The following is a 27,848-nucleotide window of genomic DNA, read 5'->3' as shown; positions in this document are numbered from 1 at the left end:
TTTTTTTTTTTTTTTTTTTGTGTGTGTGTGGGGTAGAAAATCTTTAAAAGGGACCTAAGCTCCTAATAAAATGAGGTTGGAAGGAAATCTAGATTACATTGGGTACTTAGATTCCATAAGTGCAACTGAATAAGAAAAATCTTTTTAAGGATTTTCCAATCCAAACGTCCTGTTAAGGTATTTCAGTCATTGGACTTTCAGAACCGCCGACATGACAGAAATATGACCGTTGAGACCTGCGGCACCAAGCGTTTTCAAAATCATTATTCTATTCAAAAAAGCAATAAAATTCCCAAGCACCGATTGGAATCAGATACCAAGTAAAAGGTTTCACTTTCACACAACGAAAGCGACAACCTTTCCCATACAGGAAAACTCTCTCGCTCTCTCTCTCTCTCTCTCGCTCTCTCTCTCACATACAAAGAAACCCAAAAAGAGAAGAAGAAGGAGGAGAAGAGGTGGGTTCATTGGTGGATTAATGGAAAAGTTTGGAGCGGAGGAGACAGCAAAGGAGATCATAACAACGGAGGTGGTTCAGCAAGAAGAGGCGCATCCCTACGCTTTCCATGTCTCTGGACCTCGCAATGTGTCCTCTCCTAATTGGAGAGATCTCATCAGTTCTAGTTGGTCAGTACCCATTTCGATTCTTGATCCACTTCTATTATTTGTCAACATATTTTTCTGTTTCGGTCCTCCGTTTAACAAGTTCTTGATGTCTGATGTTAGACTAGGTGGCTGATATTCGCAAAATGTTAGTCACGAATTCCAAAAATGAAGTGATAGAGTAGCCTTCTCGAAATCTAAGGGAGTATTTGAAATTCCAGAGTTTTCGGTGGTTTTGAAAATTTTCGCAGAATGGGTTTGTCCCGAATTGCAAAAATGTCGAAACCGGTGCTTGGATTTTTTGTGGAATTTTGGTAGAAACAAAGGAATTTCTCACAAACACAGGGGAAGTAACGGAAATTAGCAGCTGGGTTTAATCCATACCCATGTCAGGTGCCGTCTGTATCAAAAAGGATTTAGCTTTGGGAAATTTTTTGGTAAAACTTTCCTTATAGAAATGTTGGTGGATTTTTATGGGTATCTGGTGGCCCATCAGAGGCTAGCGATTTTGGTATGGAAGCTCGGCTCAGGGTTCTGTCATGACATGGCCCGTTGTGATTCGTTAGGATGTAGTCATTTTGAATGTATTTTTGGTAATTTATCCAATTGGAATAAATATTACTTGAAGCTCCAATCTAATCCCACTAAGTATCTAGATAAGTATTTGATCTGTTCGCTCAAATTAGAAACGTTTGCAATTGGATTTGTTTGAAGTGACTTCAATAAAGAGGATTCTGATTTTGGGATTTTGATTTTGGAAATAATTAATGAATGTTGTCACACACACACACACACTTATATATATATATATAGTATAGGTGGGGTGCAAATTACACCTAGTGTAACTATAACTTAATAAAAGTCACACCATCCAATAATTTTTTATTAAAACAATCTTTTATGGAACCCATTGGTTAGAGTAAATGCCGTCATAGGCTTGTAAAGGACAACAAATTTGACGGCAATCTATGTAATATCAGTTTCATAGATTTATTTTTTCGTATATTTAGGGATACAATATAAAATTAAAAATTAAAAAAAAAAAAAAGTAATTTTGAATACTTTAAAGAGTAGATAGGTCTTACTATTTGATCATGTTGACTTTTGGTAAGCAATAAGCATGATGGTTATAGGAAAGACATTTAATCCAACAGTGGATTTAAGAAAATATTATTGTTCAAAAGTTATTGAGTGGTGCAAAAGATATACCAGGTGTCACTTGAACCTAATTCTATACATCCACACATAGTCAGACATTTACAGATCTAAAAAATCATTAGTCAATTTTGTATAATATCTTTAATTTGTTACTCCGTCTAGTAGCTTAAGATTGGAAGAAAAATATGAAAATTCAGGATCTTACAAGCAGTTGCGTTTGGATTAGTGGTTGAAAGACTTATCAATTTTTCTCTTTTTTTCCATCTTCTTAGCAACTGAATTGAGTATATAATTTAGAGTTTGTAGTGCTTCTAATTTGGAGTATAGCCATTTGTGGGCCTTTAAAGTCAAATTTATAGAGACTATTAATTTAGCTCTTCTTCTCTCTGTTCATTCTGCGTCTTAGTCATCTACCACAACACAGTCCACATCGTGTTTTTGAAGTTTTATTTGAGATGAAAAGAAAAAAAAGTGTAAACGAAAAGGGTTCAAGAAGAGAGTTTGATATTTTTCTGTTTTTGATATGACACAACCACCATTAGAGGCATGATACTGCTTGCTGCTGCTGGTGACTGGAAGAAGGTGTACTGTTCTGATAGTTTTGGAGTAGGAAGAAGACTTTATGTCATCATTTTGGGAGGTTGTTGCTAGTTCTTCGATCTGTTTAGGCATTGACTCTATCCTCCATTATGATTAACTGAATATTCACCTTTGCACTGTTATATAGTGTTGGAAAGTAGTAGTTAATAACTGCCTTATTCCTCTGCTTTGTTTGTTGGTAATTGAGCTAAGGTAAACTAAAAAAAATGTGGACTTTGGGAATGTGGTTGATGAAAAATGCTCTTTCCACTTTAATTTATTTTCTAACTTTTTATCAGACTAGCAATTGTATTGGAATTTCGATTTTTGTTCCTAATTATTTTTTGTTGAGAACTGTGTGTAATTCATTGTAAAAATCTTTCTATTTGATTATCATTGACTGAGTATCTGCAATTTCAACACAGAAATGCCTTTGAATTTTTTTGTCACTTTACTATGTTTTAATCAATATATGGATGTCCATTTCTGATGACCGAGTATTGTGTACAGGAAGGATACGAATTACAAAAGAACTGTAATTGCTTGTTTCATACAAGCGGTTTACTTGCTTGAACTTGATAGACAAGAGAACAGAACTGAAGAAAATGCTCTTGCTCCAAAGTGGTGGCTGCCTTTCAAGTACAAGCTAGCACAAACCTTAATTGATGAAAGAGATGGATCCATCTTTGGTGCAATATTAGAATGGGATAGATCTGCAGCATTGGCTGACTTAGTACTTATGAGACCTAGTGGTGCTCCAAGGGCTGTTTTGGTACTTAGAGGAACATTGCTTAAAAGCCCAACAATCCGAAGGGACATTGAAGACGACCTCCGGTTTCTGGCTTGGGAGAGCTTGAAGGGCTCTGTCAGGTTTAAAGTAGCTTTGGAGGCACTGCAATCGGTTGCTGATAGGTATGGAAGCAGCAATGTATGTATTGCAGGGCATTCCTTGGGGGCTGGGTTTGCTCTCCAAGTGGGAAAAGCATTAGCCAAAGAAGGGATATATGTGGAAACCCATTTATTCAATCCACCTTCTGTTTCACTAGCTATGAGCTTCAGAAACTTTGGAGAAAAGGCTGGATTTGTTTGGAAGAGATTTAAATCAATGCTTCCTACAAGTAGTGAAACTCCGGTTAGCAGCGATGAGGCCGAAAAGGCTTTCGGTGTAGGATTGAAGAATTGGGTACCTCAATTATATGGATTGAAGAATTCTGGTGTGGGGTTGGGAAAATGGGTACCTCATTTGTATGTAAACAATAGTGACTACATCTGTTGCTCTTACACTGACCCTGATGGCACAGAAGGAAACAATGCCGGCAAGGAGAATACTGGCCCTACAACTGGGGGCCAAGTTGCAGCAAAGCTGTTTGTGAAGTCCAAGGGGAGCCAGAAGTTTCTTGAGGCTCATGGGTTAGAGCAATGGTGGTCTGACGACTTGGAACTTCAACTGGCTGTCCATAATAGCAAGCTTATAAGCAGGCAGCTGAAATCCTTGTACACCTTTCCAGCATCACAGCAACCACAGGGAAACCCTCGATAGTTAGGGGTGGCCACTATCATTTGCTAGAGAGAAATGCTACATATACTCTCAAGTGCTATTCTTTCTTTGATGTGGTAATGAAATTCACCATTTGATTTTGGACGAGTTAATCTGTATATGATATATCAATGGTGATTCACTGTCACATCAGAAAGTAAACATTTTCATTTCGACAAATAACTCATTTTCAATTCGGAAAACTACGTTCGGGTGTGTGAACTTTGTTTGTCCTGATTTACTTTTCACATTGGCTTTTATTGTTCCTCTGTGTTGACCAAAAATGTTTACTGTCTCTCTTGGATGTATAAAAAAAAGCCATTCTTGAATTTCCTTATAACGGCTAAATGCTAATTAATCAAAACATTCAATCGCAACCATTATTCTAAAATTAAATTGATAGGATTTTTCTCACATCAGCATTTATTCTTTTTAATTCTTTTATTCATAGTAAATTTGAGTTGGCAAATGTAGTAAGTTTTGAGATGGAAAAGTTTCTCAAACCATTTAATTTGAAAAACAATGGTCGGGAATTTAAGAACTTTACAAGTTTAAGTATTCACGGCCCAACCCGGCCCATTCAGCAGTCCATGGCCCATCATTGCCGGCACTCCTTAGCCTCATCGATATCCTTCGACAACTGCCAATCTACCGGCCACCACAATCGCCGTTCACTAATCACCAGCCAACTGAAGCACTCATGCGGTAATCGTCGTCCACTAGCCCTTGCCATCCTTCGGTCACCGTCGTCTACCGAGTTATAATCTAGACAGATTATAACACTAACTATACCCAAACTGGGATGGAAATTATGTCAATTTATGTGTCAAAACAAGCTAGTTGAGATTATCTCAATCCAAGGAGCTCATATGATAGATCATGAAAGGTATAAATTAATTAGTCCTAATCCAAAATATGTCATGTATTATGTTATAAATAATATTCTGAGACTGGTCCTAAAGGTTTTCATACTTCTTTCTCTCCAAATCACATACACCCCATGGTCATTAATTGCCTTTTTTATTTTTTATTTTTTACTTTTGTAGTTAACCCTTTTTTTTTCTTTTTTTTTTTTAACCATTTACCTCATGGCATTTTTGGGAGTTTCGGAGAAAAAAGGTCAGTGCAATACACGTGACTTAATTTTTGTCAAAACAAACGAAAAAAAAAAACTTACCGAACGGGCTATAGTGTCCTTATAACAACCAACCAAGAATTCCAACTTAAGACCTATCCCCACCCAATTGCAACTTAGCTATTTAGGAGATCTACCTCACTGAACAAATTCCAATGGCAGTGAATTGAGATTGAAGTTGATTAATTACTTATTAGACTTTGAGATTTACTTCTCCTTAATAATTGCATGGCCTAGGCAAATTCTAATATCAAATTGTTCTTGTTCCCATACAAGCGTTTGCTATAGACTTTGAAACTCTAACAGTACTGTCAATAGAAATTATAATCTGATTCATCATGTCAGTTTCTTTCTTCAGGAGCAGCACAACATGACTACTTCCTTGACCCATACATTTCTTAGTGAAAAATGAACTCATGGCAAGCATGCACACAGATCGAATTCCAAAACATGATTCTGCATGTCATACCATTTCAGGCATGGATTTCAAAGAGCATACAATTTACACACGTACAGAATATATATACAAGGAGTAAATAAGCATTTTTATAGGAATTTCTATATATTCTTAGGTATGAGAAGGAAGAATACTAATACTATATATATTTGGATTAGGTAACAATCATGTCTCTCATATTAGGCCGGATAACTCATAGTCATATATGCTGACCTCCTTCTCAATCTGAGCATAATCGTGGTAGAAAGGAAATGGTTGATCTATTTCTAAAAGCCACGACTCAAGATCCCCATAAGCTAACATATCCACTTGATGATCATGATCATCAGCTGGGTTCACTGTCGTTGAATCTTCCAAAGTAGTTATTTGATGACATAATTCAGAAGAATCATGATCAAGAGATGCAAAGGATGCTGCTTCCATGCTGCTTTCCTTGGTGTGATCTATGATTGAAACATTCTCAACCACATGATGATCAGGTTTCGTAGGAGGTGGTGATGAGGAAGCGTTTGATGAGCAGCTGATATTGCCAGTTAGTTGTTGAACAAGCCTCTTGAAGCTTGAGGTGTCAGTTATGTAGACCTTGGGCCTTAACACCTGTATCAAGCTGTGGAGTTGCTTCTCATGATTTCTACATATTTTTACTGGTGATTGACTTATTTTCTTCCCCATAATTTCAAACTAGTACAACTGGCAGGCGCCTAGGAATCAACCCCCACCTTCTTTTGCTGTAGCGGAGGATTCAAAGAGCTCCTATATATATATTTATATATCTACTGTAATGAAGTAGATATGTTTGAGTTTTTTGGGAACAGAACAAATCAAAAGACATAAAGATGCTGAAAATGATGTTGATCGTGCAAATTAAAAAAGCATTATCAATATATAGGAATCCATGCATACACACCTAGCTACCAATCTCTCTCTCTCCCTCTCAAGGGAAATTCTAAGGTTTGTATTTACATGGAAGATATATGTAGATGTTGGTCAATTCAAGAGGATGTAGAAGGGCATTGAGGGCACGCAGCTAGCTAACTATTCAAGTAACTTAAAATAATGTAAAACAATTGCTTCTTCTCCTTCCTACAGTGACATGCATGTTGACAATGAAAGGATGTTTAAAACAAAAGGAGCAGCAAGCTAAAGTACACCCCCATGCATGCATGCAAGCAATAAGCTCTCACTCTGTATATATGTGCATCTCCACCCTGCATTTTGACCTCCTTGCTAGTATGTATGTATGACTTTTGAGGGTCTTCTGTGATATATGCCTATAATATCAGTAATGCTATTTAGTATTTAGTAGATTCATGTATAACTGTCATACGACTCGATGACGTGGTAGTAAGATTTGTGGCATACAATGTAGGTTCCACAAATTTAATAGTGAATTTAAAAATAAGATGGGTATGAAATGGATGTCTAGCATGTCAATAAAAACTAAAAAATAAAAACCAAGTGCTGATTGAATGGTTAATTTTTACTACCGCGTACCACATCATCTGGTTGTATAACAGTTATACATGAGTTTACTAAATATAATTACTCCTTTAATATTATTTAACCTTGTTAGAACATATGTTTCCATAAGAGGTTGATTATGTTTCCTTGTAAGAATATTAAGCATTTAGGATTGATTGTAAGAGATTTTATTACCACACTTGTATTATGTCACCTATCACAGTTGTCCTATTATTAGGGACATTTATATTTACAGCAGTTGACCTAGGTGTTTAACATCGAACCACCTCAAAATTATTTGTCTTTTGTCTCTTTTTGTTTCTACTATAATTCTCATATTTTATATTCCCCATAAATTTCTACAAACCTAAAAAATGTGAAGATATGAAATATTAATGTGCGAAATGAAGCGGATGTCACTAGTTCTATATATATATATATATATATATCCACACACGTATAGGTGCATGCCCTAATGAATATTATCATGGATGCACGTCAAGAAGAATCTCCCATAATTAAGGTAAATAATTCATAGAAAAATGACTATTTCACAACCTTTTTACACAACTTCCACACAACTAAGACACATTGCAACAGGATTCTCTCCAGTTGAAACTCAACTGGAGAAGAGCCAGTTATTTATACATGTGTGAAATTACAAAAATACCCTCCTGTATAACTAACTAGCTCATCTCTAGTTCCTCTCAATTGGAGAGGATTCAGTTCCAGACACATTAGTGGGACCCATGAATATGAATGCCACCAATATATCTTAGTTGTGTGAAAGTTGTGCAAAAGGCCGGATTATATACATATGATTGCACCTAGCTCCCGGCCTCTTTGTAGGCTTGCGATTAGACTGAAAAGAAAAACATTAGTAGTAATTGTTTGTTTAACTAATTAATTAATTAATTAATTAGTCTGAAAAGGATATATATATATATATATATAAAGAGATGGAGTCCATCAATCACACAAGGCAGTATGAATCCGGTAGCAGCCATGTTGACGTGTTATTAATTGTCACATCAAAATATAGAATTTTGGCGCTGGCCGTCGATTTTGCTTGTCAAATATGACATATTAGGATACCCTCTTCCAAATCATAGTGTGCCACGTGGGACACTATGATTTGGGTAATCTGGTGGCTAAGTGGGGCAAAATTAAAGTAATTTTGGCAGAGATTAATTGTATATAGCTTAATGCTCAATAATTACTGAATTAAGGTAGATTGGTTTCAGGGGATACACAACTTCAGTCTTCAGATTAATTGGTTCAAGGGATATATACACAACTTCAACGGGCTGCGACAAATTTGAGCAGCAAGAGTTTCGGTCTTTAGAATATTTTCTTAACTAATTGGACTCCTATATATTGATTCTTGGTTTTGGCTTGCAAATAATTGGTTGAATATATAGCCTATGATGATATATATATATATATATATATATATATATATATATATATATATATTAGCCCAAATATTGTGTTAGAAAAGATAAACGAAAGTAGAAAAACGAAATGCTTCTAAGACGCGTTATAACGTCGCTTTCTTTAAGAAATTATTTGCCCCCACCAAAAAGGTATGCAAAAAGGTTACAGCAAATATTTCTCCAGGATACAATGGAGCCCAGAATCCTCTGTTTGTTTAATTACGTTTTGCACTAACGAAAGATTAAACCCGAACACTTTCAGATTTTTCTATTATAGCAAGAGACAGACAGAGACTTTTTTAATTTTTAAATACAAAAGGTATCAGAAAAAGCATTGAAGATAAAAGAAATTTGTTATTTCTTTTATTAAAACACTGTACAACAGTTATTTCTGTATATTTTTGATAACTGGACAGCAGTTACTTCTGTATAATATTGAAATAACTGCTAATCCAACCGTCCATAACTGCTCAAGTAACAGTCATAAACTGCTGTTTTAACAGACACTTAAATCTGACCATCAGATCAAATAAATGTCTATGATTGATTAATAATAACCATTAGATAGTTATTAATTAATCTCAACCATTAGATCAAATGTGATTTAACCTTACAGTTTATTTATTTGATTGTCCAGTAAATCCAACCACTGGATTTACCTAAGAAGCATCATATGGTTTAGATTAAACCACTAAATCGATTGATCAGGACCATCCAAAATCGAAAGGTCATGATTAGATCGCTCCAAGCTCTGATGCTTCGTGCCAAGTGCGCCATCAAAGCGCCCTACAGCCCACTGCCACTGCCACGCGCGCGCGTGCGTCCGGTGCTTCGCACCGTACTAGAGTATACACCCAAGCATTACTTTAAATGCTTAAAGTGTGTTGGTCCTCATAAATGTCAACTTCAATTTCTCTTTTTCTCATGTGAGACTATCTTCATTTAATGTTCTTTAACACCTTTCTTTTAAATCATTCCCAAGACACAAAATAAATATATATACATATTAATTTTGAAAATACTTTAACATATTGTTGACTAATCACTTTGTTATTGAACTTTATTAATACGTTACTATGTATGACTATAGTGTAAGTATATAATATGTCAATGTAAGCATGTTATATAATATATTATATAACTACAATCTATAAGTAGCCATATGTTATATATTTATATAGCTAGGTACTTAGTTACGTTTATAACTTAGAAATAACTAATTAACTAGTATGTAACTATAGTGAATATGTAAGCATATTAACTAGGTTTTACTTATATGTGATGCTCTATATTTATATAAGTTAATTACTAGGTACAATATGATTGTTTTTCAGCTACCCAAGGCATTGCGTCGGGGCATAAATTTCATGATGAAGAAATTTTAGTGGCCGGGGACATCAGAAGCAAGAGTCGAAGATTCATTTGATGAGCTGGTCTAAAATGGGGTTCTCAAAGTCTTAGGGCGGATTGGGATTTCGAGATTTAGAATGCTTTAATTTTAACAAAGTTTTGTTGGCAAAGTAGCGTTGGAAACTACTTTGAGAACTCGATTCCCTTTGCAAGAAGAAGTATTATCCAAATGGTACTATTCTAGAATCAAAGTCATAGCAGGAAGATTCGAAAAAGCTATTGTGAAGGGGAAAAGTTTATATACATTAATTGTTGAGGAATTGCAGTGTACATACTGGATGATGATGATGAGCTTGAGCAAATGTCTGTTGTGGCAAGGAAACTTTTGGTTCCATAGGAATTTATTGATAATTTGGTAAAGATGGCACCAGAGTCTCATGTTGATTTTAAAAATGCTTCTAGGGGAATGAGAGAAGAGGGAGAAGATGGGCAGATTACTACATATGCGAAGAGGTAAAGGTGTTAGTGACCATGAGTGCTCTGGTTGCTATTTTTTATTATTATTTTTCTAGAAATTTGGGATTGTTGAAGGTTGTTCTTAATGGCTATACTCTCTAAATTGTACAGGCACTTATAATGGAGGGAAGGAACTAGAGCAGGTATGGTCATGCAAGAGTTGTCTTGAATAATTTACAAAGAATTGCAAGCTAATCATGTTAGGAATAATATGCAAGAGTGGCAAGGTAATCATATCAGAAGAGAAGCAAATGAGGCCGCTCACATCCAAACCGAGTCTGACCCTGTTCTTGAGCGGCTTTGTTCGTATATAGCTCTACCGCTAGGCGTTGATTCCTAATACCAAAATGAATCCCACCAATCATCAATTAAAAACTCTGGCATCACTACTAGCTATAATGGATATATATAACCAGAAGTCCCTGAATACAGCTGAACGTTCCTCACTCCCTAAAACATTTCTTATTCAAGCATACAACACTGAAATTCACCACTGAAAGGGAAACGGAAGTTCTTGACTTTCTCTTTGTTCATGGCTGTAAATCACGGCCAACCAGCGAAACCTCAAAGAAACGCTAGTAGTGCTTTACTAAATCACCATTTGTTCAAAAGAAACGGATTTTTTTTTTTTTCTTTTAATGGAAAATACTTCTCCATATTATCTTATTTATCGAGCTTCTTTAACATAGTAAGTCAACTTCTTAAACTTGGCAATAGTAATAAGCTTCAATCTTCCATTAACCTATCTACGAGCTGCTGTCAAAGGATAAGGGAAAATATAAAGAGAACTGATACAAGAATTAATTAAAGATGCAACATCCCACAATCCGAATGTTGAAGATGTTCTTTTTTTTTTTTTTTTTTAAAACAGAATTTCCTTATCAGTGTAACTATTACATGAGATCTGTCGAACATTTTTATATTTTACACAAGAATTAGGGAATATTATGACTACAAATGAAAGGACGACAAGTGGGTGAAACAATGGATACAATAACCAAACTCGAAAAATATTCTAGACTAGATACAAATGAAATCGATGCAGCCATTCTGCGGATCCAGCCATCAAGTATGAACCTACTAAAAAGGAAATAAATTAAAAAAAAAAACTTAATTAATAAAGACAAAACAGAGTGTAAGTTATGCTGTAAAAGAAATCAAAATAAGAGAGAAAAGGGGGGTTGTTTAAAATTTTGTATACCTCAAAGTTGCCACTTGAACCAGTATGGTCTTTTGTGAAGTTTCGGCAACTATTTCCAAGTTCCACCTGCAACATCTACCTAAAGGCAAAAACCTGGTGAACACCATTCTGGTTTGAGAATGATTTTAAAAGAGGTATACTAAATTATCAAGGCTTTTGGGATGCTGGAGTATTCCCTGTCAAGGACGATCCTAATCGAAGCATAAGAGGATATACAGGGCTAAACTCCTTGTCTCCTCTGACCCTAACATTTGCAGCATAATCATCCAGAGTTGCCTTGATACCTTTCCAGATCTGATCCTCACCTTGAGAATCTAGCCACAAGGAATACTGCAGAGGTGTAAGTTTGTTTCTTTGCAGCGGTGACTGCAATGCTTCAGGGCCTCTGGAGTAAAGATGGTGAAGAATTACACTTAGTGGCAAATCTTGAAGAAGGGGAGAATCTCCCAGTTGAGATGTTTCTAAGAAAATAAGAGGTCGGAATGCTCGAAGGGCTCGGTATGGTGCACCAAGTTGCTCTACTGGGAACAAATTCTGACCCACAGCTAACTCCAGCTCAGCCATGTCTCTGGCCATCCTAAGCTTGCCCGATTCTGAAAGGGGTCTAACGAGAGAAGCATGCCTGATAAAGAATATTAGAACCCGTGAAGCCATGTTCCTAACAAGCCTAGTGCATATGGTTTCCGCCCCTCCAGCGGTAGCATTTGTTGCAGAAGGCAGCAGCCTAGATAGGAACTCACTACGGAAGTGAAGAATGCACTTCTGCAACTCCTCCATGTAAGGTGATGCGTTGTTGTCCATTGCAGCATCCATACCAAGCGCACCAAATTTTTGGTCATGAATTTGCAAGATGCAAGACTCAAGGCGCTCAAGCATTGCCTGGAATAAGGAGGTCACTGAGTCACAGGCAACCCCATATACTGCACCTAACGAGGGAGACAACACATCTGCAGCAATGCTGGGAAGTCCAGTAATCATTGAAGATATGCGTGTATGAATTTCTTGTAGATGTTGACATAATGTGAAGTTCTTCAGTTGCGCGGCAGTTGCTGGACCACTTACTTGGCGCGCTTCAGGACCAGTGGATATCTGTCATTGGAATGTATTCATTTATGAACAAAATTCAGACATTATTGAAGTTGACTTATACACCAAGATATTCTGCATAAATTTCTAAAATTTACCATAAAAAGTAAAATTTTCATGTATTGTTCACGCAAACAAAAATAAAACTGTACTCCTATGAAATTGTACACCTAAAAAATTGTACTTCTAAAATAAAATTGTACTCCTATGTATTGTTCACACAAACAACAATCTGAAATTCAAACAATCAATGAAATCAAAAAAGAATTAGAAGACAAAGTAGTATGAAGAGCAGACACCCCACCATGCAGTCCTCTCAAAACAGTTTTTAAGAAATAAAACCATATGGTCCATCCCCTCAAAAGTCCAACTACTGCCCTATTTCCAAGTAGTCCAGGTAAGGCACAACAGAACAACCATCTAACTATCAACACGATTATGCCAACCATACTTCTCTTTCCAACACCCACACAAATCCAAATATTTAGTGGCTCCTATCCTTGATGAATTCCCCAAACGAAAATGAAACATTAGGCATCCTAGTCATTAGGAAAACATCTACTTCCATTAGAAATATCTGTTTTCCACAAGTAAACAAAAGAACTACCTGGTACTCAGCACGTTGTGCAAGCAGGATCAAAGCCTTGCCAATTTCACGCAAGACAAGAAGGGTCAAATGCCCGTCCAGCTGAACAGCTTCGATCTCTTCCTGAATGCGTGATATAATCTTTGAGATATGTTCTTTGGAGGGAACACTTCCACGGCTGGACACAGGAAATATGGAATTCACAAGATCTGACAGGCGACTCAAGCAAAGAGCCAAGAATGCTGTCTGGAATATTTCAACTGCTGCAACCATTTGAACTCTGCCCTCTGAACTGATAGCTGGTAAAACCCCTTTGACGTCAGTATCATGCGAAATTCTTTCAAGAAGGTTCTCTATAATGGAGAAGAGTTTGGGGTACCCCATTGTAAATATCTCTTTCACAAAACTTGATGCAGTGAAAGCAGATTTCATTTGGCTTGCAAAAGCTTTAACAATTGCCTCCCAGACTCGATCCGTTAACATGGAATCGCCTTCCTACACAAGTAACAGCTAATCTAAGCAAAAGGAAAAAGGTAATCATCCTGGAATTATAGAAAATTAATAGCAAACAAAGGACTACCAAGCACATTAACACATTAAGTCAAATTACATTTCTTATGGAAGATCTTAACGCAAGTCAAAAAGGAACACAACTCAGGCATGCAAAAGATCATATCATATTTTCAGAAACCAAATCCAAATATATATATATATATATATATATTTATAAGTACTAAACTGGTCCTATTAAAAGTGTAAGGCGCCCCTAAGTACACCGAAAATATATAAGAGAGAGCACCTAACTAGAAAGCGAAAAACATGGCAGCCCACAAAAAGAAATCCAACAAACCCTCAAAAACCAAAGCACACCCTTCGACAACATGTGAGCATTGCCTTTCCTATGCCAAGAGGACGCGCTTGCATCACCATAATTAATGGAGCTTACCAAATTCAAAATCTCCCTTCTACCTTTGGTCTTCAACCGTGCAACCTTCACTTTCTGAAGAAAGTCCTCTTCAAAGGCATCCATAATCGCCAAGGACGGATCCTCATCCTCAACACGATCCATCTCCCAATCCAAAGCCAAGTTGGGAGGAAGTACACCCAAAGGAAAAGGGAACTCTCCATCTTCCCCATTCCATATCTCATCACCCTACTTCCACACAACCACCTCCCCAGATGGACCAAAACCTACTGGCCACCTCTAAGATTGGGACAAACCATTCACCCTGAAATCATCACCCTTTCCAACAGTTGGAGTGACACCACCACCTAAGGGGGAGGGAATCCCTACCAACCCTACTTCCTTCACTTCCGGAGTCGATGATGAATGCAAGGTATGAGGAGTTAAAGTTTTCACAACCAGGCTCGGGTTGAGAAACCCCAGCCGAAGGAAGCATCAAAGTAGATGGCTTAACAAAACCCTTCACGGAATCTGTCACTCCCGCAGGGTCCATCACAGGAAGCACTGCAACTACTTCCTTGGCAGAAAAACTGACAAGCAACCTCATTGCTGCCATAGACTCTGTAGCTAAATTCTCATCCAAATGCCCTGATTTGCCTTCCCTTGCATTCCGGTAGTACTTTTGGAAAGGCTTAGAAAGCAACGACACTGAAGCAGAAGAACAGAGCCTCTCTCCCAACTCAGCCACCCCTGTGAAGGGGGGAAGATGGGCTGAGAAGACCCCTTAGGTCTGAGCTGAGGGGCCAAACAAGCACCATCGAAACTGCTATGAAATGGAGAAGAGGTATCGAGCGAACCAAACCCAACAACAGTGCTTATCGGTGCCGGAGAAGGAACCAGAGACACCGAAGACAAAATCGCCGATGCAACAAGGGGGGAAAGTCAAGCCATGAGACTGCCGGATTCTCAAGCTCCCGTGAAAACTGAACCGCAACCTCCGACACAGCCAACTCGACAGAAGGAGAATCGGCCACTGGATCGGAAACACACCCACTAGCGAAGGGCTGCCAATCTGCAGAACTCCCAGAAGACAATAGACCCAGATCTGCCCTAGAACCAGCCGCTGAAAACGATTTCAGGTTGCAAAAGATCTGAATCTGGATTTGAACCTGATCCAACACATAGAGAACCTAGATCCAGCCTCACCCTCGTGGACTTAAGCCTAGCCCATCTGCTGCGCTTGGGCTTTAGACCTAGCCCAACATGCTTGAACCTGAAAGCTGAAGCCCACTCCAAAGTGATTCGAAGCCACTCTAGAACCTTCTTCCACGAACGAAGAAGCCCTAACTTCTTCTTCTAGACTCACTGTCACTAAGCAAGCAGACTTGCTTCCTCTTCTTCTCCAATGACCCAGACATCTGCTCCTCCAAAACAAAGCAGTTCACCACCATTCTCCAGTCTACCACATCCCTACACCCCACCGCCAGCAACAGATCCAAACCAAAAAACTCTACCTTCGGAACCAGCGACACTGGAGGCTTGACAACCACTCCACAAACCACCTCCGCGAAGGACGGAGAAGCCCCACCAAAACAATCAGCGAAATACCCCCCTTCTATTTTCCCTTCGAGGAATGCGCCTCAGAAACCAGCGACTCACCCTTTGCTTCAATAAACTTCAGCAACTGCCACAACTCACCCACCACCCGAGACCATCCCCAACCTTTACAGCCTTCAGGGATCCAAATAACCCCTTTACGACCACCCTCCGCATAGTCAGCCACCGTAAGATAACAGCCGGCCTTGTTACCCGCCCCGCAAAAACACACAAACCGTACTTTCAATCTGGTTCTCATTCCTGTTTCCCACAATCCGCACGGTGCGGTGCGGTTTGCGGGTCGACATTTCGAAAAATATCAAGGACCCGACCCACCCCACCCCGCAACCGTATAAATATTTTAAAAAAAACCCTAAAGTTCTTACTTTTTAACCCTAGCGCCACCCCCCTCTTGATTTTCTTTTCTCTTTTCTTCCAAGTTCCAAGTTCCAGAGAGTTCCACACTTCCACCTCTACGCCGCACAGCCTCCCGGCCCTCCCTAGTCCCTTTTTCTCCTCTTCACACTGTGCCGATGCTGATCTTCGCTGTCGTGGGTATGACGTTCTGAAGGGAACCCGTGTGTTCATCAATGTATAGATGTTGCATCAAGACTCAAGGGTTTGGCCGGTCCTGGAAGAGTTTTTGCCGGAGAGGTTTCTGACGAGCCATGCAAATATCGATTGCTTCAACCTTCACTGTATTAAGTTCACGCTATTTGGGTCCGGTAGACAATCATGCCCGGGCTTCATGCTTGCCTTGCAAATATCGCATTTAAAGAGTGAAGACTGACGCTGGCTCGCTTGCTTCAGCCTTCAGGGATTTGAGTGAACAACACAGCTGAACCCGCCCCACCCCACAAACCCGCGCCCCCAGGCCTGCACGTACCCGCCCCGCCCATACCCGCACCGCACGGATTTCACTACTTTTTAGCGGTTCACGGGTCCAATTTCCCAAACCCGTAGGGGTGCGGGGCGGGTTCAAAAAGGGCAAAAAACCATCCCGATCCACCCTGTGCCCACCCCTACGTGAGACACCCAAAAACCCAAGCCGACAGAAGCTAAAATAAAAAAGCAAACCCAAAAACAAAGGAAAAGCCAGAGCTACGGGAGAAAAAAAAAAATGCAATGGCAGTGGCACATGGCGCCACACACCCTGGAGCAAAGTGGAAATTGCTGGAGAAGCCATCGAAGAGTGGAATCTACCGAAGAAGCCATTAGAGAGGAGCGTGCGTGGTGAAAAAGTCCCAAATACCGTAAATCTAACTTCCAAGCTTCAGGAACTCCCTCAGCCACACCCGCCGGAATGGCGCAAGGCAACCACTCGCAGCTGCGCCGACGGTGGGGTAGAACCAGAACACGAAGTAGAGTCCCCCGGTGAGGCACGTGCACGGGGAGGAGGTCCCAAACACCGTAGATCTACATCCCAATATGCAAAAGAACCAATCAGCCACACACACCAGCACGGAGGCCCTCCACAAAAACGACATCGACAGTTAAGACCAGAACAAGCCGATGAGGCCTCGGGCGGGGCTCGTGTGCACAGAAGATGACTGAACAAGCGTAGATCTACTCCCAAGATGCAGAGAAACCCAAAACTAAAAGACCAAAAGGAACAAGAAAAACTACTAGAGGAACTAGACTGGATGGGAACCGGATGACGAGGGAGGGAGGAGAGCCTCTCCTCCCTCCTCACTAGACATTATCAAAGAAGAGACCTAAGGGTGTTTTTACTGAGAGGGAGACGAGAGGGTTTAAGATCTTGATGGATGGGATTTATAGTCCACATAAGACAATGAGGGACTGTGTTCAAATCATAGTACTCTTATTCTGCCTGAGCATACCCTTTCCACAGAAGTACAAATCAACAACCTTTTAGGACATACCTTTCCGACAGAAGTATAAATTAAGAACCTTTCTAGGCATCAAACACTGAATCCCAAATAAAAATAAGACAAAAGACCAAAACTCTCTTGCAATAGCACAATGAAGCGGCAAGTGGTCAACCAACTCCCCATTTGATTTACACATTCAACACCATCCAACTAGTATAATAACCACTACATGACCTAAATATGGTAGAGAATTTTCATAGGTCCATAGATCAACAAACTGAAAACGAAAAATTAACCAAACTGATATGGTAGCAGTACAAAAATATAATGGGACTTCCTCTCTGACCATGAAGCACCTTGGTATGCCACTTGGGGTGAGTAACAAGGCTACGTCTATCTGGAATGATATCGTGTTTAAGATGGAGCGTCGCTTGGCCAGTTGAAAAATGTTGTATTTGTCCAAGGAAGGCAGGGTTACCCTCATCAAGAGTACCATCTCCAATCTCTCTACGTACTTCTTATCTCTCTTTCCCATTCCTATTCGTGTGGCCAATCGCATTGAGAAGCTCCAAAGAGACTTTCTATGGGGTGGGATAGGCGATGAAATTAAACATCACTTGGTTAGATGGGACAAGGTATGCTCTCCGATCTCCGAGGGAGGGCTAGAGATTAGAAATATGAGAGCTTTCAATCGCGCCCTGCTAGGCACATGGCTATGGCGCTTTGGGTCTAAGAGAGATGCGTGGCGGAGAGTCGTAGGGGATTCTAAATACAGCAGCCTATGGGGCGGGTGGTGTTTACTCAAGCCAACAGGTGCTTTTCGGGTGGGGGTGTGGAAGAACATTAGAAAAGGTTGGGATTCGTTCTCTTGATTCACTAGATTTGTCGTGGGGGATGGTTCCAAGATCAGCTTTTGGCATGATTTGTGGTGTGAGGACACGGCTCTCAAAGTAGCTTTTTCCACTTTATTTGGTATTGCTCGTGTAAAGGATGCCGCTGTTGCAGATAGTTTGGAGCATTTTCCAATGGAATTCACTAGGGAGGCCCACAATTGGGAGGTGGATGTTTTTGCTTCTTTCTTCCAAGTGTTGCACTTAGCTAAAATGAACAGAGACAGTGAAGACAAGTTGTGGTGGGTCTCCTCCAAAAAATGAGTGTTCAAAGTCAAGTCCTTTTAGTCCTTAGCTTGCTCTGGAAGTAGCCGCTTTCCCTGGAAAAGTGTTTGGCATACTCAAGCTCCCTCAAGGGCTGCCTTCTTTGTGTGGACCGCGGCTCCTAGCAAGATTCTCACCCTAGACAACCTCAAGAAACGGCATGTTATCGTGATAAACAGATGCTATATGTGTAAAAGGACTGGGGAATCCATGAATCATCTCCTTCTTCACTGCGATGTGACTTCTGCTTTGTGGAGCTCTCTCTTCAGTCGCTTCGGTATGTCTTAGGTTATGCCTAGACGGGTTATCGACTTGCTTGCGTGTTGGTGGTCCTATGGAAGGTCAAGGAGCGCTGCAGTTTGGAAAATGGCGTCTATTTGCCTCTTTTGGTGCTTATGGGGGGAAAGAAACAATAGGAACTTTAAAGACTTGGAAAGTACCTTTGAAGAGATTATTTCCTCGTTCTACCATTCTTTGTATTTTTGGACTACGGATGTCCACTCTTTGTCTTTTTCTTTTCCCGACTTTCTCGCTCACTTTTCTCTTTCTAACTATGTGTTTTCCTTGTATACTCTCAGTGTACTAAGGAGCGCTTTACACTCTTATTCAATAAGATTGGATTCTTACTTATCATATATATATATAAACAATACAAAAACGTATTATGTCAAAAGTTACACCATTGATGGTGTAACAGTACAAATCACCGGTATAACTGCAGTTAGGACTTCAAAATCTTCCAAAAATCCAGCAGGAGCTGCTGATTCGGTTCTACTGCACCTTGCTCAAACTACTCTGCTACTTCCAAACCATATCCAACGATTGTCATGGATCATGCAATTTAGAAGCCTTAATCTTTTGATGTTTTATTCTCTTTTCATTCCTTGTCGTCCATTTTCTGCATCCCTTTTACATGAAACTCTCCTTTCTTTTTTTGATAAGTATATGAAACTCTCCTTTCTCACCCCACATAAGTAACATTTCATGATATCTAATTCTTTTTGCTTAGATATATTTTCAGAGTTGTGGGGTGTAATTCAGATTATTGTTTCATGTGTGATTAGTTAATAATTCTTAATGAGATGTGAACAGGGAATAAATAGCATAGGGCCCAATTAACATAAAGGCACACTCACTAGAAAGGTGTAAACTTTTAAGACTCGCCTGCCCTAAGACAGTTATGGCGCAGCTGCAAGCCCACCACGTGGCAAGCAATCAAGCACTCCACCAGGGACCACCTCTAGAAGCCTCACATTAAAAATCATCCCCAGAAAATAGGTATTCCTATACAACCGTAAAAACTCTCTCCATTTCATTTTTCTCTCAAAATACTTTACTTAAGCATCGGAGGCTCCCCTCCGGACCATCGTCACTCTAAAATACTTTCTTCTTGTTTTGCAGGAGACCGTCAACCGGTCCGGCCTGCGAAAATTTTCTTCAACAAGATGTGTTCCTAGTTCAACAAATCATTTTTTTAAAAAAAATAAATAAATAGGTTTTGTGCCATGACTAGGTTTAAATTTATTTTAGTTTTGATTTTCTGCAAGATACAGGTATTACTCGATTGTCTAACTGAATATCATCATGAAACATAATGGAATTGAAAGAATGAACACTGCTTGTTGGTAAACATGTTTAGAACAGGTTGCAGTATATCCTGATTGAGTTTATATCCATTCCATTTACAGACATACACAAGATAAATTAGTAAACAAAATGCATCCCTAAGTGTCTAAATTGTCTAATTCCCCAACCAAGGATAAATGATACATTTACCATTTAACTGTCGTTTTTTCCCCTCCCATAAACATTAATGGAAAAGACAGTAGCATGTCAAACAAGAATTCCTACTGACCCTAATATAAACGCAAAATAGAGAGAGATTAGGTGATTATCTGAGACAACTTATCATGCTAGGTACTTTTTTCATTATTCCATTGCTGGACGCATTTGCTGCATATAAACTCAAGCTGTATGTATGCTAGAAACCTATCCAATAACCATACCCTTCTCTTGTCATATTTTTTTTGATAGGTAAACAAATTGCATTAAAAAGCGTAAAGGCGCCCCTAAGCATACATGAAGTATACAAAAAGGACACCAAATCTCTTGTCATATTGACACAAGAACTTCATGAACCTTGACATTTATGCACCATGTGAAACAGATACACTGTCATATGAGATTGTAACTTTAATAACATTGCCAATATAATGCCAGACAAAGTTGAAAAAAAAACAAGCTCGACACAGCTTTTTGCTAACTAACCCATAACAGTTAGCAAAAAAACAGGGGGGAACAATAATAATAATAATAATAATAAAGGAGGGCTTGCAAGAAGCTTAAAACAGAAGCATGGGATATATAATGTGATAAGCAGGAAGCTAACAGGAATGTAAAGAGAAGCACTGTACAGTGATAGACTTACAAAACGTAAATGAAAAATAAGAATAAAAGAAATACTACCAAAATGTGCTTGAAAGCCATAAAAACAAACAAACAAACATTAATATGCTGCAAACTTTTGCCAAACACCCAAAAAAGAAACAAAAAATGTAAAATAAGAGTGGCTACAAAGAGGTTACACAACTAATTGTCTGGCAATCTTTCATGCACTCCACATTGGAAATTTATCCTAAATAGTTTTTCTTCCTGAATTATAACCTTTTGACACCTTGCATGAAATTTAAAAACAGCTTCTAGAAGACAGTCCCAAAAGGCTCCTTGAAAAATACAGACCCGGAGCCCATATTTGACACTAATTCCTGCAAATCCAAATGTTAATTAATTCCAAGAAGGATCTCCTGCCAAGAAAATTTTCATGTCCAAGATTCCTTCAAACGGTCAAAACGTCTACTAGCCCCACATTATTCTCCTTTACATGAAGAACCTGAGAGTAGATGCAAAGAAAGACAGCTCCTCAATGAGTTCTAAGATGGAAGAGCACACTGAATGGACTTAGACCCCATTGTCGATGACACTAATTCCAGTATCTTCTCTTTTACCATAATTACTTCCACATCCTTGATCTAATTAGGACGAGCAACTGGCACACCAGCAGTTATATTCCATTTGGATGTGTTAGAACATAAATTGCCTTTATAAAGTAGCTGCAAGAATTAAGGTCGCTGATGGCCATCAATTAGCTACACACAAACATCTTCCAGCTTCACCTTTCCAAAGAGTAATCAGGGGCAGAGCCATATAAATTTGAGTGGAGGCAATTGCCACCACTGACATATTAGAAAAACCTAGGTTAGTTGAAAATTTTTGAAAATTTTGGGTATTTATCTAATTGTACCCACTAAGATAAGATATCAAGAATTTTATTTTTTTTTTCATTTACATAAAACTTAATATTGTAATTAATTGAAGAGTCCAATAACTTTCTTTTCATATTTTTTTTTATCTCCAATTAATCAAACTATAAAATCAATTGAATAGTTTGTCAAAGACTTGTATATGAATTGTGTCAAATGCTTGGCTTTTATATGCAATGGGAGTTGTTCTGTAGTTTAGGATTTGATTATTTTTAATGCATTAAAATTACTATTTATGGTATGATAAAGTGGAATTGATTTCTTAGAAAATTTCTTCTACGGTAATTAATAGCTAAATTAATTTCTTTGATGAAAATATGCATTATATCATAAATTTCACATGTGAGTCAAATTAACTTTGCAACATTAGTTATCATGCTTCCAAATATCTAAAATCACTAAATTGATTATAGAGTATTGTTATTTATTTTATTTTTTTATTTTTTAAAAAAATGATATTTGAGAAACAATTATAGTGTTACTACAATAAAAAAAATTTAATCATATCTTTCAAAGATTTCTTAATTTCCCACTCTCAAATTAAATCCTGCTCTACCACTGTGAGTACTTAATTCCTTGACGGCTAGGAAGCCAAACTAAACTAAAGGGAAAGGAGAAATATACAGACAAACAAACACACACAACCACCTTCCCCTGAACTGATTTCACCCTGGGAAGAGTCTGGCTTAATGCCTTGCCAATAAGTCCAACTAATGAATGATAAAGGATCCCCTCGCATAATGCCACTTGAACTCTAAAAGATTCCAACAACACGCCAGTTACAAGCCCAACAAAAAAAAAAAAAAAAACATTAAGGAAATATACAACACTTAAGTCACTCAACTCACCTTATCCTGAGCCCCACCATGCCCATTATGTACGCAAAATAATATGGATCAACTTTCAAAATTAACAAGAGACCCCACTACACTTTTAGGAATCTATGAACTCTTTAGCAATGAAGATATCACATAGAACTTGCATTGCCAAAGAAACCACTGGGGAGACCACCTCAGTCAAAACCAATTAGTAGTTTGTTGAGAATTCCCTTGGCTAAAATTTTATAAACACCACTAACTGCCAAACCAAAAAGAAAGCATACTCATGCTCTCCTTTACTCTTCTCTCATTAGTCCAATATTAAACTTCCCTACCATAAAACTTTCCTAACAGTTCTGCAACCATTTCCTGAATTTCTGAAATCCCATTCAAACCTGGAAGCTTTATCCCGATCAACTGAATCCCCTACTCAGCAGATCAACACTCCAATCATTTAAAACAAATAAAGTTTGCTCCAGATTCCAGATATGCAGGATTTTAAAACTCAGTAAGTGCGTAGACTGCAACGATATTGAAACTATAAGACGGGCATCGACCAATTGAAATTACAGAATTTAATTATCCCCAAAGAAAACTGATACTAAATGAACAAAGAAGAAAAATAGGAATTTTATTCTCAGTTTCTTCTCGAGTCCTGGCATTACTCAGAATATATGCAAAACAAACAGGCAAAAACACAACCCAATTAACGAAATGCACCCACAAAAATTCCTAATCCTCTCTCACCTGAAGAACCTCATCCAGCAGCAAAACGTGCGTAAAGGGATCTCGTTTCTTGGACAAGACCCTCTGCAAGTGCCAGACCGCCACCACGATGGAATGCAATTGATCCATGCAACTGCCCATCCTCTGCCACAGCGCCTCCCTCGCCTTCGCCCCTCCGCCTATCTGAGGCGTCCCGCTCCCCCTCACCCCTCCCGGCCCGAACGCCCCGCCCGAGCCTGCCGTGATCGCCTTCATATCCAACGCCACGCCAATGCTCTTCACCGCCATCCCCTTGTACCTATTCACCAACTGCTCCACGGTCCCTCTCAGCTCGCCCAAGTTGTAGAAAACCTGTAAGCCGGTCCCCACCTCGGCTTGGTTCAAGCCCTCCATTCCTCTTTCGAGTACCTTCATTGCTTCAGATCGGAGTTTTTCCCCGGCCTCCTTGACGAATCGGAGCTCCTCGTCAACGACGTGGATGCCGGAGAGGTCGTACTCTTGGCAAAGGGTCAAGATCTCGGCGTGGAGCTGGGCGGCCTTAGCGAGATCGAGCTTTTCGGGGTCGTGGAGGGGCGCGAGGTCGCGGAGCTTGCGAGAAAGGCGGAGGGCGCGGACGGAGTGGTTGAGGAGGTCGGAGGCGGAGTGGAGATTGGAGAGCTGGAGGGTTTTGGAGCGGATGGAGCGGAGGGGGTCGGAGAGGTCGGAGCGGGCCTTGCGGAGGGAGGAGTGGAGGGAGGAGACGGAGGAGCGGAGGGTGGAGAGGGCGAGCTCGGCGTGGTGGAGGGACGAGAGCTGGGAGAGGAGGTCGTCGTGGCGGGAAAGCACCTCGTGGCGGAGCTGGGAGTCGAGGAGGCGGATGGCAGCGTGGAGCTTCTCGGCGGTGGAGGCGGGCGAGCCGGAGGAAAGAGCGGCGGAGGAGAAGGAGGTGGTGGAGAAGGAAGCAGAGAGGAAGGCGGAGAGGATGGGGTCGGAGGCGAGGGACTCGAGAGCGGATGTGGCGGTAGTGGTGGGGTTGTTGAGGGTGGAGAGGAGTTGGAGAGGGGAAGAGGATTTTTGGAGTGGTGATGCTGGTGACGCCATTTCGCGGGTTGTTTTCGGTTTCAGAAATGCTTTTGGTTTCTTTTATCGGGACACAGGAGAGGGCCGCTTCGAGGGGGAGATCTTGACTCTCGAGCACCAGCAGTCTGGGACTGGGTGGTTGGTTTCTTCCACTGTTATTATTATATGCATTTATGCTTCTATTACAATTATTATTCGCTGTCTGTATACGAGGTAAGGAAAATAACTTTTGCACAACTGATGTGCAAGATCTTAGAGATATGGGTGGATCCCATGTGGTGGGACCCATCCCATATCTCTAGAGTGATGCACAACAGTTGCACAATTGTTGTGCACCAATCACTCCTCACGAGATAATGAGCGTTTTGGACCTTGATTAAGTAAGGGTTTTTGCCTCCGTCAAACGGCATTAGAGACGCTACGAGCCCCAATTCAAATCCTAAACAGCTCAAATAAGGCTTTTTGTCTCTCTGAAGATTGTTCGTCCAACAAATGTCTCAAACGCCGTCCGTTAGTCCAGTGAATGGCAAACGTTCAACGATTGGGCAGAATCTGAAATTTGAACTTGAAGCCATATAATTGGTTTTAAGTAAGTCTTAAGGTCTTAACATGATTTCTAGTAGAGTCCTAACCTTAATAACATCTCCATGCAGTACTAGGTACGTAAAATCTACTAATCAAACACTAATCTAGAATTAAAATCAAAACTAAGTGAAGATGTAAAACTAGCTAGAGATATTACCAAAACAATAAATTAGGCGACGAAAATTAACTAACCAAAGCAAGAATTCCTTAAGAAATGAGTTAGGTTAAGGAGGTTACCTCTCTTGAAGATGAAAACTAAGAGAGCTTCTCTTTCTTCAAAATTCCTCCAAAGCACTCTCTCACTCTCACTCAATCGTATACTAATTGAAATGGGCGAAATAAGGTGAAAAGGGCAAGGGTAGGGGGTACTTATAGGTGAAGAGGTCTAAGTGGATAAGAATCAAATTATTTGGCTTTTCACGAATGCTTAGCAAACGTATCACAATAGTTCATGAAAACCTAGGGTTAGATGATCGTTCGACGTACGGCCGCAATCGTTCATAGTACAGTATAACACACACGTTGAAGGTGTGGGATGTACTTTTCGACATACAATACAACACGTCAACAATCGTTCATGGTGGGAAAACCACGAACGTCACTAGTGTGAACCGTGAATGTTCTTGGTTCGGTCAACTCAAGAAAAGTCAAAAGATCATAATTTCCTATTTAGGACCTAATTATCCTTTGATAATTATTTGGGGTATTACATGTCACTTCTTGTAATGTGTGATATAATCATGGCTACATTACTATTTGATATTGAGCATAGCTTTGAGTTGAAACTTATGAGGGGTTAAAAATGTTTAGACAATGTCGTCAAATGATTATAGAGCATTATGAGACATTTTTTCCACCAAGCTGTGTTATGCTGGTGTAAATGGAATTTATAGTTCTCTTGAAAACTTTATTATTATTGTTGTTGTTGTTGTTAGTTTTTTAATTGGCTACATTCTGAATAAAACAAAAACACTTTATATAATGGTTGTGTTTTAACAGGATGGTCGGTTTTCAATTCAGAATCTTCATGTATTTAGACAATGATCAAATCAAAGATAATAACTGATCACAAGCTTCTTAAAGATGTCCATGAAGAGTCCTTGCAAAATTCAAGACAAAAACAACTGGTTCCTGTGCAACCGTCCGGACGGGCCTTTGAAGGCGTCCGGACGCCCCTCAATGTCCAGCATATAACGATGAAGACGTCCGGACGTTAGAGCAACACCGTCCGGACGCTAGGTCAATCAGTATTCAACAAGGAGTTGGAATTCAGAAGTCGACACTGTTTGGGAAGTCTCTACAAGCCATCCGGACGACATGGAAACACGTCCAAACGATGTCCAGTATTTCAGAATATTCCAGAGTTCCTTTCGAATTCGGAAAGGATTTTAGCGAAGATCCTCCGGACGCTCGGTCAAGCTGTCCGGAAGTAAACTTGATAAAGATAGAATTGCACTGTTTCTGAAAGGATATCGCAGAAAACCGTTCGGACGAAGCTAACTTCCTTCAAGACGCTCGCCAGCTAGAGCCCGAATCTCAGCAGTTTTAGGTTTCCTGTAAGCTTATAAATAGAGGGCCATAGGCTTGTGTTTTGTACAGAATTCGACGGTGAATTCCATAGTGCTTAGAGAGGGTGTTTAGGGAGAATCGAAGATCCATTAACTCTCAAGCCGTTGCCGGTGTGTGCTCAACAGTTCGTGTGAAGTCTATCTTAGGGGTCGGCCTTAAGGTAAAGGAATCCATCAAAAACCCCTTTCAGGTGGAAGATCTGGTTGAGAAGCGTTCACGATGGGTTTCGTGTCAGAGTTAAAGGTATGACTACTGCATAGGGTTATGTGAGTATAAGTGTCTTGTAACTAGCTTTGTTTTTGGATAGTGGATTTTCTGGGTTTGGCTGCCCTGGAGTGGTTTTTCTCTTCACAGAGTTTTCACTTCGTAACAAATATCTTATCTTATTTAAATTTCGCATTTAAGATATTTGTTTGCACACAAACACACACACTTGGTTTAAATTAGAAATCAATAATTATTTTCAATTGGTATCAGAGCTTGGTACACTCTGTTTTTAGATTTATTTCTTGAGTGTATCATTTTGACTTCTGTTTTTTTTATGTCTCAAAATCTTAATTCTGTTCCGCCCTTTGATGGGACGAACTATGGCTATTGGAAAGCCCGAATGTGCTTCTTTTTAAAATCTATTGACATCTAAAAAATTGTTGAAACTAGTTGGATTAAGCCAAAAGAAACATACGAAATTACTGTTATTCAAACAAGCGCAAGGCTTTCCAATGATAAAGCCCTCCATGGCTCCATGCACTATGTCAAGCACTTTCACCATCTGAATTCACAAGAATTTCAAATTGTGAAATTGCTAAAGATGCATGGCAAATTCTAGAAACAACATATGAAGGCACAAAACTAGTAAAATCTGCCAAACTTCAAATGTTGATTTCTAAATTTGAAGAAATTAAGATGCTAGAAGAAGAGACCTTCGGAGAGTTCTACACTAAGATTAGCGACCTAAGAAACTTCATGGTGAGTCTTGGGAAGCAAATCTCGGATGTAAAACTCATCCAAAAGATACTAAGATCTTTGCCTGAGCGTTTCAGGATTAACGTGACAACAATAAAAGAAAGCAAAAATCTGGAGGAGCTGAAGATTGAAGAGCTAGTAGGATCTCTTCAAACATATGAATACTCCTTACCCCCAGTCAGAAAGGTAAAGACAATTGCCCTCAAGGCATCTAAGG

At 39.5% G+C, this 27,848-nt stretch overlaps 2 protein-coding genes across 4 annotated transcripts; one reads left to right on the top strand and one right to left on the bottom strand.

Annotated features, from left to right (window-relative positions):
* The first annotated feature begins 129 nt into the window (after nucleotides 1-129).
* On the top strand, nucleotides 130-4,174 carry LOC133859555 (GDSL esterase/lipase At4g10955). The gene is made up of 2 exons (XM_062294985.1): nucleotides 130-627; nucleotides 2,851-4,174. Exons 1-2 carry the CDS (start codon nucleotides 479-481, stop codon nucleotides 3,878-3,880), a joined length of 1,179 nt encoding a protein of 392 aa, XP_062150969.1. The 5' UTR covers nucleotides 130-478; the 3' UTR covers nucleotides 3,881-4,174.
* Nucleotides 4,175-11,032: 6,858 nt separating this feature from the next.
* On the bottom strand, nucleotides 11,033-24,648 carry LOC133861454 (conserved oligomeric Golgi complex subunit 5). 3 transcript variants are annotated; one of them, XR_009899017.1, is made up of 4 exons: nucleotides 23,477-24,648; nucleotides 13,127-13,600; nucleotides 11,434-12,522; nucleotides 11,033-11,312 (listed from the first exon to the last, which is right to left on the bottom strand). XR_009899017.1 is itself a non-coding variant. In XM_062297247.1 (3 exons), the coding sequence occupies exons 1-3, from the start codon at nucleotides 24,533-24,535 to the stop codon at nucleotides 11,581-11,583; spliced, it is 2,475 nt and encodes an 824-aa protein (XP_062153231.1). In that variant the 5' UTR covers nucleotides 24,536-24,648; the 3' UTR covers nucleotides 11,433-11,580. The 3 variants fall into 3 exon arrangements, 1 of the variants encoding a protein (XP_062153231.1); XR_009899016.1 differs by having other exon boundaries at nucleotides 11,033-11,309; XM_062297247.1 differs by lacking the exon at nucleotides 11,033-11,312 and having other exon boundaries at nucleotides 11,433-12,522.
* Nucleotides 24,649-27,848: the final 3,200 nt, after the last annotated feature.

Source organism: Alnus glutinosa, chromosome 2 (assembly GCF_958979055.1).
Source record: "Alnus glutinosa chromosome 2, dhAlnGlut1.1, whole genome shotgun sequence".
NCBI lineage: Eukaryota > Viridiplantae > Streptophyta > Magnoliopsida > Fagales > Betulaceae > Alnus > Alnus glutinosa.
This window is presented reverse-complemented; position numbering and strand designations above follow the sequence as displayed.

What these genes read in the sequence shown, in the direction of transcription:
- LOC133859555 (XM_062294985.1), top strand. Translation starts at nt 479, where the DNA reads ATGGAAAAGTTTGGAGCGGAGGAGACAGCAAAGGAGATCATAACAACG. An exon ending in GATCTCATCAGTTCTAGTTG is followed by an intron (nt 628 to 2,850) that starts GTCAGTACCCAT and finishes TATTGTGTACAG; the next exon opens with GAAGGATACGAATTACAAAA.
- LOC133861454 (XM_062297247.1), bottom strand. Translation starts at nt 24,535, where the DNA reads ATGGCGTCACCAGCATCACCACTCCAAAAATCCTCTTCCCCTCTCCAA. An exon ending in TGCTGGATGAGGTTCTTCAG is followed by an intron (nt 13,601 to 23,476) that starts GTGAGAGAGGAT and finishes TTACTTGTGTAG; the next exon opens with GAAGGCGATTCCATGTTAAC. An exon ending in CACAACGTGCTGAGTACCAG is followed by an intron (nt 12,523 to 13,126) that starts GTAGTTCTTTTG and finishes TTCCAATGACAG; the next exon opens with ATATCCACTGGTCCTGAAGC.